This window comes from Hibiscus syriacus, unplaced genomic scaffold (genome assembly GCF_006381635.1).
Source record: "Hibiscus syriacus cultivar Baekdansim isolate YM2019G1 unplaced genomic scaffold, ASM638163v2 tig00110940_pilon, whole genome shotgun sequence".
Lineage (NCBI taxonomy): Eukaryota > Viridiplantae > Streptophyta > Magnoliopsida > Malvales > Malvaceae > Hibiscus > Hibiscus syriacus.
The window spans coordinates 1095157-1109414 of NW_024062923.1; the positions used below are offsets into that span (position 1 = coordinate 1095157).

At 39.1% G+C, this 14258-nt stretch overlaps 1 protein-coding gene across 2 annotated transcripts in view; it reads left to right on the plus strand.

Moving 5' to 3' along the window:
* Window positions 1-14258, plus strand: part of LOC120147729 (serine/threonine-protein kinase EDR1-like) — a 49418-nt gene that overhangs the window by 15509 nt on the left and 19651 nt on the right. For both annotated transcript variants that reach the window (XM_039161034.1, XM_039161035.1), the window contains exons 6-9: window positions 32-151; window positions 273-362; window positions 7396-7491; window positions 8066-8164. In XM_039161034.1, the coding sequence (XP_039016965.1) occupies window positions 32-151; window positions 273-362; window positions 7396-7491; window positions 8066-8164 (405 nt within the window). The remainder of the gene's footprint in view (window positions 1-31; window positions 152-272; window positions 363-7395; window positions 7492-8065; window positions 8165-14258) is intronic.

Genomic DNA, 14258 nt, shown 5'->3' on the forward strand with positions numbered 1-14258 from the left:
AATGTTGTAATTCTCATTTCATATGCTGCAGTGCTGAAAAAGATGAGAACCTTCAGTTCCTTCGAAAATTGGATAGCTCTTCCAATATAACTGGTGTTTCATTGCGGAATATGATGCTACGATCTTCCACCTCCATTAATGGGAAGTTAAGGTAATCTAACATGACATCTCACTAGATCAGATCTGCTTGATTGAAACATATATACACTACAGCATTTTTGATATTATAAATTTCTATGTTGTTTATATGTTTATTTGTTTTTCTCCCATAGCCTGTCACATAGTGAACCCAACATTGCCAATGCTTTCTGGCATCGTAGCCGACGAAAGATTATTGCTGAACAGCGGACTACCAATTCCAGGTTTCTCTCATACCCTTTTATGTTAATAGTTGTAGATGGGATGCCATGGTTATCTAGTGACGTATGACAAATTGGAGGAAAAAGATAAATAATAGTAATATAGAGGGAAAATCAGAGATCTGCTATATCGATTAGGGAGAAACATCTAAAATAGGGAGAGGAATTGAAGAATTGGAAAGAGAAACAAGGCAAAAAGTCAACAAGGAGAAATAAGCAATATTCATGATCTTAAACCTAGTTTCAAACCAAAGTATGTATGCCAAACCCTGATACTTGGATATGCAAACCATAACAATATAAAACAGAAAAAGTAACCTGAATTCTTTTTTTTTTTGATAGGAATAGTAGGACTCCTTAGGAACCTCCCTCATAGTTTACATTTGATGTAAACTGATTGAGGGAGGAAAAGAGCACCTCATTTTATTGAAAAACCAGAATTACATAAGATACACAAAACATCCTGATCCTGAGAAACACAGGATAAACATAACACTCTAACCCTCGAAAATACACCATGACCATAATACAAAAAGCGATGGGAAAAAAACACCCATCAGCCTAACCCCACACCAACACTATCGTAACGAACAACACTAAGCCTTCAACACTCATCCGATTCCCTGCTTAGCTAACCTATCTGCCTCCATATTGCAACTCCTAGAAACCCATCTCAGAACAACACCCTTTGTAGAAACAAGAACTCCCATTTCCTCCACCAACTCACTGAAAATAGTAGGGGAAGGACTCCGTTTTAAAATCCAATCTACTGCATATTTGTTATCACTTTCCAAAATAAGTCTTCCTTTGTTGGCCCAATCGGATGAAAAGAAGAAGAGCAATCCTTTCTTAATCGCTTTCAGTTCAGATAGAATAGGGGGACCAGGGCCCACTGCGGAAGAAAAATTAGCTAAAGTGCAGCTGCAGGAGTCTCTCAAAACCCCACCAATACCACCCTGCATCCCATCTCCAGTCACTGCCCCGTCGACATTGAGTTTGAACATATCAGATGGAGGAGGAGTCCAGCAACTAATCTTCTTAGAACTCGAATTAGAGGGTAATAAATCCGCCCGCGTAGGATCCCCTACTAGAAGGTCTGTCAGAATCCGAACCCCCAGGTATTTAGCCAAGAACCATTTAGCCAATCTAAATCTAGTAATGAAGAACAGAACAGTAGAGTCACATATGCCATTTTCAAATACAACCTCATTTCTGGCCTTCCAAATAGACCAAAATATGACAGCCGGAATAAACCTCCAAATAAGGGAATTATTCCTAAGGTTCGACCACGAACACAAAATTGAAGAAGGGTCTTGAGGCATCACCGTAGAGATATTCCATAACCTTAGAAATTTACTCCACAATTCCGAGGCAATAGGGCACGTTAGGAACAGGTGTGCAACAGTTTCATCCTGATCATGACACATAGGACAAAGAACATCCGAAATCTGAAGTCCTCTTCTCTTCAATTCCACTCTCACTGCCACTTTCTGATGACAGATCTGCCATAATAAAGTTTGAACTCTTGGAGGCGCCAATCCCTCCCAAACCCACTTTTTCCATACAAAACTCCCTTCCGACCTATCTTGTAACGATAATCGACAAGATTTGACCGAGAAAATGCCATCCCCCTTTCCTGACCAGCCCAAAAAATCATCCACACATCGTGACAGCGACGCCTTGTCAATCAAAGACAAATGCAATCCACTGGTCCAATTCCCAATCACACAACATTCTTCTAAGTTGTATATTCCACACCCAAACCTCATCTTCATACTCACCAAACTCAGAGATCATCCCCCATTTGTTTGTCGACAAAGCATAAATTCTTGGGAATTGTCTTTTTAAAGGCAGATTAGTAATCCAAATATCATTCCAAAAAGCAATCGACCGCCCATTCCCTACAATGACCTTTGAATTATTTCTCAAACATCCACCAATCTTATCATTCTTATTATAGTTACTGAGAATACCTCTCCATATCCAGGAATCAAAAGGTGTAGACGCTTCTGAAATTGAGAGAGACAAAGTGCTAACGTTGGATTTGCTGCAAATCAGATTCTTCCACTGACTATATTTTTCATTAGCAAATTTCCAAACCCATTTCCCTAGAAGGACCCTATTAATCACCCTTAAATCCAGTATACCCAGACCACCCTCTTCGATTGGTTGACACACCGACTTCCAATTCACCCAGTGGATTCGTTTTTTCTCAAGATCATATCCCCAAAGGAAGTTGGCCATCAGCGAGTTCAACTTCTGAGACACTTTGTGTGGAATCTTGAAAATCGATAGGTAAAAAATTGGCAAAGATGAAAGCACCGATTTAACCAAAACAAGTCTGCCCGCCAACGACAGTGAATTTACTTTCCACCCAGCTAACTTCTTATTAAAATTCTGGACAACCGGTTCCCACATACCCACTGAATTTTTCCTAGTTCCAATCGGTAAACCAAGATAAGACATTGGAAAATACCCCACTCCACATCTTGCTTTCCTAGCACAATCCTGAACCCTATCAGCATCCATATTAACCCCAAATACAGTACATTTTGACAGATTTAAATGCACCCCAGACATGACACCGAAGACCCTCAACACTCTTCTCAAGTTTAGAAATTGCATTGTTGAATCGCTGCAGAAGAGTATTAAATCATCAGCAAACTGCAGATGAGTCAACTGGAAGGAATTGCCAATCCTACCAATGCTAAACCCTTGAAACAGCCCTTTATCAACTGCCTTAATCAACATAAGATTTAATAATTCCCCCACTAAATTGAATAGGAGAGGGGAAAGGCTGCACCCTTGTCTCAACCCTTTACTAATATTGAATTCCTCGGTAGGGGAACCATTAACTAACACCGAAATAGATGCCGTTGAAACACAACATTTAATCCATGAGATCCATTTATCCCCAAAACCCATGTCCTTCAATATCCTGAATAAGATAGGCCACTCAACCGAATCATATGCCCTACGGAAGTCAGCTTTAAAGACAATTCCTTTCCTCCCTTGTTTTCTCCAATATTCGATTCCTTCATTTGCCAAAAGTGCACAATCTAGCAACTGCCTACCCGGAATAAATGAGAATTGTGAAGGGCTAACCAAACCTTGAATAACAGAGACTAGTCTTTTCGAGAGTATTTTAGAAATAATCTTGTAGAGACTGCCAACGAGACTAATGGGTCTGAAATCTTCAATTCCCTGTGGGTTAACCTTCTTTGGAATTAACGTAATGAAGGAATGATTCACTCCCTTTTCCCATAATTTCCCTCTTTGAAAATCTTGAACAAACTGCATGACAAGGTCTTTCAATATAGTCCAGTTTTTTTTAAAGAAACCCATAGTAAATCCATCCGGACCAGGTGCCTTAGCACTGTCCGCCTTAAAAACAGCATCCCACACTTCCTGTTCAGTGATACTAACCTCTAATCCAGCCTTTTGTTCCACGGTCAATTTGGCAAAATTCAGATTACATTCCTCCACCTCCAGAGATGATATCTCATTGTATTTTACTTTAAAGTAATCAAAAATAGCCGATTTAATCATGTTGGGATCAGAAATATCAATCCCAGCCACTTTCAAAGACGAAATAGCATTCATTCTGCTCCTATTCAGAGCGCAAATGTGATAAAATCTGGTATTTCTATCCCCATCCTTGATCCATTTATTACGTGATTTTTGGAACCAAATACTCTCCTCCTTCCTATGCAGACCCCACAATTCATTCCTCCAAGCTACTAGTTGACCCCATTCTTGTGTTGAAATTCCCCGACCCGAGACTTTAATTCCAAGTCGTTTATCCTATTTTCGAGCTCTGAAATCTTTTCTGACATCCCCATATTATTGTTGTATGGCCACTTCTTAATGGCTTTCTTCGTTCCATGAAGAATACTCAACATACCCCTTCTTGCATTCTCCCTCTTTAAATCACCCACAGCATCATGAACCAACCCATCAAACCCTTCATCCTCTGGTAAATAGTTAAAAAACCGGAAAGGTTTAGGGCCCCAATTGTTGTGGTCATCTTCCAGCATTATAGGGTTATGATCAGATAAGGATTTCGGCAACAATTTTTGGATAACTTTTGGAAATATCTGGAAAAAAGCACCACTTAATAGAAACCGATCTAATCTAATCCACGTTGAAGCTTCTCTATTGTTGCACCAAGTAAATCTCCCTCCAACTAAAGGAAGATCCATAAGGTTAAGATTAAATACAAAGTTGGAAAATAACTCCATAGAATGCCAATTCTGTTGGACTCCAATTTTCTCCTCGGGATCTAGATAAGCATTGAAATCCCCCCCTAAGCATACAGGCAAATCAAGCTGTTGTGTAAAACACATTAGCTCACTTAAAAACCCCTCTTTATCAGACTCAACCGACGGCCCATACACATTAATAACCACACAATCAAAGTTAACAGTCTTAACCTTTCCTGATAAAGCAAGGAACCTATTATGCTTAAACTCCCTGCTCACTTCAAACAGATTTTCGTTCCACAGACTGATTAGACCCCCTGCAGAACCAGTAGATGGCTGAAAGCTAGACCCTTTTAGGAAATTTCCCCCTATTTTCCTCAACAATCCCTTTCGACATTTGTTCAACTTAGTTTCCTGGAGAAACAGAATCATCGGTTTGATTTTTGAAACTAATCTAGCAACAGCTCTTGATTTTTCCTTTTTTCCAAGCCCTCTCACATTCCATGAAATCAATTTGATTTGTGACATAATTAATAAAAGCAACAACCTTTACTATCTTGAAAAAATCAGTCAATAGCTTCTACTATTCTCACTAAGCTCCATCTTCAAGATCTCCTTTTCCAGAATTTGATTACCCCCTTTGAAAGAGATCCCCAACATATCACAAACATCTCTAGAAGCAGCAGCCTCCAGTCTTGCTTCAATACATTTGTTTGGGGGCGCTGAATTAACACTGGTTCAATCCAAACTTTCCCTATCCAGACCTCTATCAAGTCTTTCATAAACTCGATCATGAAAACTAAATGACACTTCACCCTCCAAACCAGAACTATCAGACCTCGTTGGAGCAATCCTTAACTTCTTTTTCTTTTTAATCCGCCCCTGGAAACCAGTTAGTATAACTGGATTCTCAACCCTTTCCACCTCTGTTCCGTCCGCATTACCCCCTCCTTTATCCCGAATTACTCTTTCCTCCATCAAGACCTCATTAGAAACAATATTCTGTAAACTGACTTTCGTACCATCCTTAAGCAAAAATGGTACGCAAAGCGGCGTAGCTCTATCCCGACCCTGCCTATTTGAGTAATCCATCTCCTTTTGCTGTAAGTCTCCAAGTTCCACCACCCCAGATTCTATTAGATTACCACAGCCCAGCTGCTTTAAAATAACAACTGGACCAGCCGTAGAAAGTCTAATGGGCTCACTCAAGTCCTCTGATTGGGCCTTATCATTTTCATTAGAAAAAATATTCCTAATCCCAATACCCTGATAATTCCCTCTCAAATTCAAATCCTCTGCTGGAAAGTCTGACACCTTTACTCCACTAGATTGACTTTCTCCCTCCTTCCACAGTAAATTCTGACCTGCTTCATCGCCTACTAAAGCTGAACTTCCATCCCCTACTAACCATCTGTCTACTCTGTCCCTAGTATCCTCAACTGGCAGGTCTGGTCTACCACCCCCAACAGCGCACTGTTCTTCTTCATCCTCTGAAAATTCATCATCTCTGGACCTATCCTCTCCGGCAACCATTGAATTTCCTACCAAAAAACTTTCCTGTTTAATAAAGACCGACCCCACGTTAATTTTAACTTTAAAAGATCTCCCATACGAGCCCAGCGTAACAGACTCCTGAACATCATAGGGACTGGCCACCCTCAGTAAGGCCCTGGCCACCGCCATGTCCTCTCTTTTCACCGTCGAATCGTGGATACAGACTAGCTTCCCCCACTTTGAGACAAGTTTCTCCATAAAGAGGACATTCCAGCATAATAACGGGATACCAATTAACTCTACTGAACAGAAAGCCATCGGTACCCCGTCATCATTCAGAAGGATATCAATCCAATCAAACCAGAAGGACAATTCCACTAATCTGCTCGACCACGCCTCCTTAAAATCTTCCTCCGAATCAAAGGTTAATATGCAAGAGTTCCACACATAACCCCAACTAGCTCCCTTAACCTTGAACCCATCACTTGCCAATCCCTTAAGCACTAGCTCCAGATCAAAGTGAGGTTTGATAATCCCTGTCAATGCTCTCTTCACCCAATCCCTTTCATCAGAGGGAATTTGCATCTCCCAAAGATTTCTAATTCCATTATCTTTACAAGGGTGACCCTCCCTACCCTTTTCATCAACCGGGACTTTCCTCATCCCATCAGACGAGGTTAAAGCAACCATATATGACCTCTCATCCCTAAACCGACTAAAAGACTCAGATCCCGCTCTACTCCTCTGTTTCGCACCCTTAGTCGACTTATCTTCATCTTTTCTGGACTTACTTCCACCAACTTGCAAGGACCTCTGCCTCCGATATTTAGCTACACATACCGAAACTCTCTTCCTGTCAATCCAAGTACCATTGACCTTCTCTATCGCCTCCAGCATTTCTTTTTCCTTCGCAAACTGAACAAACGCAAATGAATGATCTCTATAATTTGGTTTGTTAGAACTATTCGGGATATAAACTCTCAAAACACTCCCATGGTGACTAAAAATTTCCTTTAATGATCTCCAAGTGACTCTTTTGCTAAGATAATCAACAAACACCGTCCACTCCTCGCCAGAGTGCGGACCTCCTAAGACTCTCTCTCTCATTATTATAAACCGTGCTACTGATTTCATTATTATAACCTGAATTCTTTTTATAGAGGACAGTTGCAAAAAGTTTACAAGCTAAAATATTTTCTTCAAAAATGTCTTTCCACTCCATGCCGCAGGCAGTACGATTATGAGAGTAACTATTTCTAAACTGAAAAGGAAATTATTAAATATGAAAATTGATATTTCAAGCATTTCTAGTTCTTTTCAAAATTGTTATGCCTTCCGAGTCCTGAGCATCCTTCTTTTCGAGCACAAGCAAGGTCCATGCTAAATGGTGATAGGAATTCACTTAGGGACTATGGTGTTGATGTTGCCACATCAAGGTTTTTCTCATTTGATCCTTTTTCAGTAAATACATCTCACTTTTCTTCCCGAAATTGATTCTCATGTTTACTGAAGATTATATATCTCTTACTCATGAATGAAACAATTATTCTGCTCTATAGTAGTAGCAGTAGGCATGTGGCTTTCATGTCAGAAAATACAAATATCCATCCCCCTTCCCATGGTATTCTTCTTTTGTTGCTGCAAAATGTTCATTTAAGCCTATAAATTGTATGGGGAGACGGTGGCAAGTAGTTTTTGTACTTCCTTTTATATTTCTCTATTATAAGCATTTCTTTCACCATCTTTACCATTTTTGTTGAAATATAGATAATTGTGCTCTGCATAGGCATTTGTTCATGTAATCTGGTTGTGTTCTCTCGCTTCTCATGCTGATGATGTCCTGTTTTGAATCATCTTTTATTTAGTTTAATATGCAAACTGTGGCTTAATGAAATTTATGTGATGGTCTTTATTAAACTGTTTCTGTTCCCTTTTACCACGTTCTTTAAACTAAGCTTAGAATGAAGCACCAAAATTTCCACTAATTGTTATTGTATCTTTGAACTGTAGTTCTAGCCACAGATCAGATCGTGCATCAACACCAGAAGCACGTAGAATAAGAAGAAGAAGCATGAGCATGACTCCAGAGATTGGTGATGATATCGTAAGGTTGACTGTTATTTTTTTTGATAAGATTTGAAGGCCTAGTTAAAAACCACCTTCTTGATTAATGGAGTTAATGTGTAAACTCCTTAATCAGCTGAAGATGGAAAAGAGTGTCTTATAACTTTATTGAATAAAGTAGGAATTACAGCCTAGAGGAAGAAAACCCAATAACCCTTACAAATAATCACTCGAAAACAAAATACATAAAATTCAGCCTATACCAGCTTTTGCTAAGGCATCAGCCTCCATGTTAGCTGTCCTTGTAACCCATCTAACAAATCCCACGCAAAACCTAAGTTTAACAACTATATCTTTAACAATATAAGCATACACAGCTGGACAAGAATCAGCTTTAATAATCCAGTCCACAGCTACCTTGCTGTCACTCTCAACAATCAAACGAAATTTTTCCCTCCCTTGGATAGATGAGACGAAAACAAGTCCCCTTTGAATAGCTTTAAGTTCCTTCAAAGTTGGAGGACCCGGACCCTCTGACTCCTGAAAAGTTCCTAATATTGCACCAAGATGATCCCCTAAAAGGCCTCCCAACCCACTTTTCTTCCAATCACTACTAGTGGCATCATCCACATTCAGTTTAATGAAGCCTATAGGAGGAGGACACCAGGGAAAATTAGAAGACTTCAGGAACTTGTAGGACGAATGGGAATCCCGTATTGAAGGGTCCGAAATCAACGAGTCATAAACACATTATGCATTTCGGATCCAAGTCATAAACACAACATACCACCCTCTTCCACCAAGACTCTTTCTCTGATGCAAACTTCCAAACCCACTTCCCCAATAATGCTCTGTTCAAGAGTAATAAATTAGGGACCCCTAGACCCCCCAATCTTTTTGGTTTACTAACCGAACTCCAATTTAACCAGTGGATATTTTTTTTATCCGTTGCACCCCCCCCCCCACAAAAATGAAGCCATGATAGAATTTAGTTTCTTTAGCACAGAAACTGGAATTTTGAAAATGGAAAGAAAATACACAGGGAGCGAGCACAACACTGACTTAACCAACACCACCATTCCTGCAAGCGACAGGGAATTAGACTTCCAACCACTCAACTTAGCGTGAAATCTCTCCACTATTGGCTCCCACATGGCAGCCGAATTTCTCTTATAGCCCAAGGGTAAACCTAGATACTCTAATGGGAAACTACCTACCGAACAACCAATATCATTCGCCCAAGTAGCTAACGCCCCATCCTCAACATTGATTACTCCAAGTAAACCTTCCCCCCTCCATAGGCAGATTAATTAATCCTACAGACTGAATAAAATGAGAGAAAATCCTCATTGAAACTCTATTCTGTGCTCTACCCATCTTCTCATCTTCACACAAGTAAACATTGAAATCTCCTCCAACACAAACCGGCAGATTCTGTCCCGAAATGAATTGACTAAGTTCTTCAAAGAAGCTTTCTTTTTCCTCCTCCACAGAAGGACCATACACATTAATGAGGACACTTCTGAACTGATTAAATCTGAATTTTCCTGTAACCGCAATGAATCTTCTATTTATGCAATGATCTTCCCTCTCAAATACTTCATCATCCCAGCAACATAACAACCCCCTAAAGAACCAATAGCTGGCGATTCAACAACCCCTTGAAAACCATTTAACCCGTTTCTTCTAAGAAAAGACCTTTGTATCTTCTCTTCTTTGGTTTCTTGAAGCCAAAGAAAAGAAGGATGAGAGTTTGCAACTAATCTCTGCACCGCTCTTTGTTTTTCCTTTTTACCCAAACCCCTTATATTCCATGTGATTATGGCTAAGTTTTTCTTCATAATTAATAACTGAACAATCCCCAAAACCCCAATACGACTCTCAATTAGCCATATTACAACCTTTCTCTAAGTTAATTATTTTTTCCAAAAAAGCTTCCTTCCCTTGCTTGAAGGAAACACCCAAAAATCTGACTAATTTGCCATGTAGCGACTGCTTCATCTAAGAGGTCTGAAAAGACCAATGTTTTCAAAACCGGACCAGACATTGAACCGGTGAAGGTACTGGTTCACTGGTTCAACCGGGTTCAACCGCGGTTGAACCGGATTTTATATAAAATAATATATTTTTTTAATTTTACATAATATTCAAAGCAATATTAATATATATGTAACACTTTTTTTAAGTTTACAATATTAAAAGGTATAAAAATATCACAAGTCATAATATGTATAAATGAAAAACCATAAAATCAAGTGAAACAAAATGATTCAAATCAACTACAACATAATATTTAAGGTAAAACATATTAAATAATAAATATAATTATATAACTATAATCAAAAAAATAAAATTGGGGTTTAAAAAAATCATAACAAATGATGTCATTTGGTTTAATTGTTTTAAAAAAAAATCCCACATGGCTAAAAAACATAGAAGAGTATCCCAAAAGTTTAAAGAGAAAAAAATATGAGAACAAAACAATCCCACATGGCTAAGAAACATAGAAGAGCATCCCAACTTACTTCTATAAATAATAGAGGTAATTTGACATTCAAAATCATGGAGCCTTTTGGTGAGCACAAAGCGAACTATTCTTTCGCTTCAATTCAAATTTTAGGCTTCAATCGAACTTCTAAATTTTTTTTTGAGTTCAAGGCTTTTCGATTTCAAGTTTTAATATTATATTTCGAGTTGATAATTTTTAGCTCGTGAGTTTTTGAGTCGAGTTGAGCTTACTTTTAAAGTTTTCGAGTTCGAGTCGAGCTCAACAATACTCGAATTTGACTCGGCTCGTTGAACAAACGACGTTGTTTGGTTTAATTTTTTTTTAAAGAAAAAAAGTGAACCGGCGGTTCAAACCAGTTTCGTCGGTTTTCAGCTGGTTCACCCCGGTTTTCCCGGTTTTTAGCCGGTTCTGTGCTAATCCGGTTTTTGGAGTTAACCGGACCGGACATGCCACTGGTTCACGGTTCAACCGGTCGAACCGGCCGGTCCGGTCCGGTTTTAATAACATTGGAAAAGACAGAAGAAGCTGTTGTAGAAATACTGACTTGATCTACTGCTTCCCTAAACAACAATCTTTTAACTCTTCTACTGGTCAATCGGGAATTGGATAGAAAAGGTTGTTTATCCAAATCACATCCTACAGACTCTCCATCTATACCTCCACCACAGGATTCCAGTACTGAATTTGGAATCTCACAATCTAGTAAATTAAGCCCTACTGTTTTAGAAGTCTGGTGAACATTTGAGCAAAACTGATCCTTAACCATCTTTGAATTTGAAACAACCTCGTTAACAATATTTCCATTCTGATCATTCTCATGCCAGTAATTCCTCTCCTTCTTCTGTAAACTCTACTATAACATGGCATTCTGCTCTTCTCTAAAGGCACACTCTTGGAGGAATGCGAGCTTCTGTGCACTGTTAACGAACGACCTCTGGAATGGTCTTTTAGTATCTCTGAATTAGAAACTAACATCAATGACTTAGTTTCTTTAGCCTCACTGTCTTCACTGCCAAATGAATCAGAATTCTTACTGGACCCTTTTAACTGTTTCATATCACTGCTCACCTCTGCTTTTCTTCTATTTTTAACTAGTTTACCAAACTTGTTAATTGTGTAAGCTGGCCCATAAGGAATTAATTTATAAAAATCCAGTCCAGGCAGCTCAAAATCATCCGATTGGGCCTGTGATCCATTAGCCGAAATATTTGAATTCTTGACACCCAAACCTGCAAACTCTCCTCCTCTGTTTTTCCCAACGTTCTGTGAACCTGACAAACTTTTTCTAATACTCTTCCCATGTTTGGTACATCTTGGAGAATGTGTTTCCCCATCAGTTTCTGCTAAGCCAGAAAAAACTCCCTCGATCCAAAAGTCAACTTTTTGTTTGCATTTCTCTGCTGATTTGACTGGACTTTCCTTAAATTCTGACATAACCCTATCTTCCTCGTCCTCATACCTCAGCTCACCACAATTTTCTCCAACTGCTCCGACCACCGGAGAAATTTTGAAAAAAGTCTTTGAATCATCATAAACCGATCCAATCTTAATATTAACTCTGAACAATCTCCCATAGGATCCAAGAAAAATAAATTCTGGCACATCAAACGGGCTAACAATTCTCATAAGAATCCTCGCAGAAGTGAGATCATCCCTGTTCTTGGTGGAGTCATGAATTTCCACCATATTTCCCCATCTCCCAGCTATTCTTTCTAAGAAAGATTCGTTCCAGCATAGTAGAGGAATCCCGAATATATCAACCTTGCAAAAAGCCATAGGAACTCCATCCCCATTCAGTAAAGGAGTTAATCTTTTTTTTATAGGAATAAGAGGCCTCATTAAAAACCTTCCTCTTAGTTGCCTCTTGTGAATGAGGCAACTAGCGGAAGGAGGAAAAGAGTGCCTCATTTTATTAATAACTCATAATTACATAAGATACAGCTTACATAATAAATTTCCCTAGATAAAATACATAACACTACAACAACATAACACAACACCTCAACCAATCCCCTCTTTTGCTAGCTTGTCTGCTTCCCAATTACAACTCCTTGGAATCCAATTAATAATAAAACCCCTAGCAGATACATAGGCCCCAATTTCCTCAACCAAAGAACTAAAAAACGTTGGGGCAGAAATAGGTATCAAGATCCAATCCACTGCTTTCCTGCAATCACTCTCAAGGATAAGTCTTCCCTTCGTTGCCCACTCCGATGAAAGAAATATATCAATTCCCTGCTTAATAGCTTTTAACTCAGCAAACATAGGAGGACCAGGTCCCACAGCTATAGAGAAAGAGGTTAAAATAGAGCAGTTGGAATCTTTCAAAACTCCTCCAATTCCTCCCTGCAGCCCATCCCCTCTCACCGCCCCATCAACATTGAATTTAAAGAAATCATGAGGGGACGGAGACCAACAAATAACCTTTTTCTTCTTAGATAGCTTAGTATGGATTCTGTCCGCAAGCGATGGATCCCTTATTAATAAATCAGCCTGAATATTAACAAGAGGGAATTTAGCTAAAAACCATTTAGCTAGACTAAATCTGGTTATAAAGAACAGAGATGAGCTATCAAAATTCCAGTTTTCAAATACCACCAAATTCCTCGCTTTCCATAGTGACCAGAAAACTACTCCAGGAATAAACTTCCAGATGGTAGAGTACTCCCTAATATAAGACCAAGAACAAAGCAGTGAAGCCGGATCTTGGGGCAAAACTGTAGAAATATTCCAAAAATTTATGAATCTATTCCACAGCTCCATTGCAACCGAACAAGATACAAAACGATGTTGAATTGATTCCTCAAAATTATGACATAATGGACACTGAACATTTTCTAGATTAACTCCTCTCTTCTTATGTTCCACTCTAACATCCACTTTCCTATGAGAAATCTGCCATAGGAAAGTTTCCACTCTAGGAGGTACCAAACCAGACCAGACCCACTTCTTCCACTGAAAAGTATCTCCATTTCTGCTTGAAAGAGCCATTCTGCATGACTTAACCGAGAACAAACCATCACCATTCCCCGACCACCCAAGGAAATCTACTGATTCAATCAGGCGAATATTATCAATCAAAAGCATTAATGACATCCACTGATCCAATTCCCAGTCACATAAGTTCCTCCTTAAATGAATATTTCAAACCCAACCATTATTTTCAAAGCACCCAAAATCTGCCACTTTTCCTTTTTTATTGTTCGATAGAGCGAATATCCTAGGGATTTGACTCTTTAAGGAAGAGCCATTGACCCAAACATCATTCCAAAATTCAATTGATCTACCATTCCCCACTTGAATCTTCGAATTGGACCTCAAACACTCGCCTATCTGATCCTCTTTCTCATAATTATTCAAAATACCTCTCCAAATCCAAGAGTCTATGGGAGAAACGGCATTACATATTTATAAGGATAAATTACTGACATTAAGCTTGCAACACAATAATTTTTTCCACTGAGCTTCTTTCTCGTTTGCATACTTCCAGACCCATTTCCTAAGCAATACTCTGTTAACCAGTCTCATATCCAAGATTCCCAAGTCACCCTCGTCATAAGGTTGACACACCATATTCCAATTTATCTAATGGATCTGTTTCTTGGCTTGTCCTTCACCCCAAAGAAATCT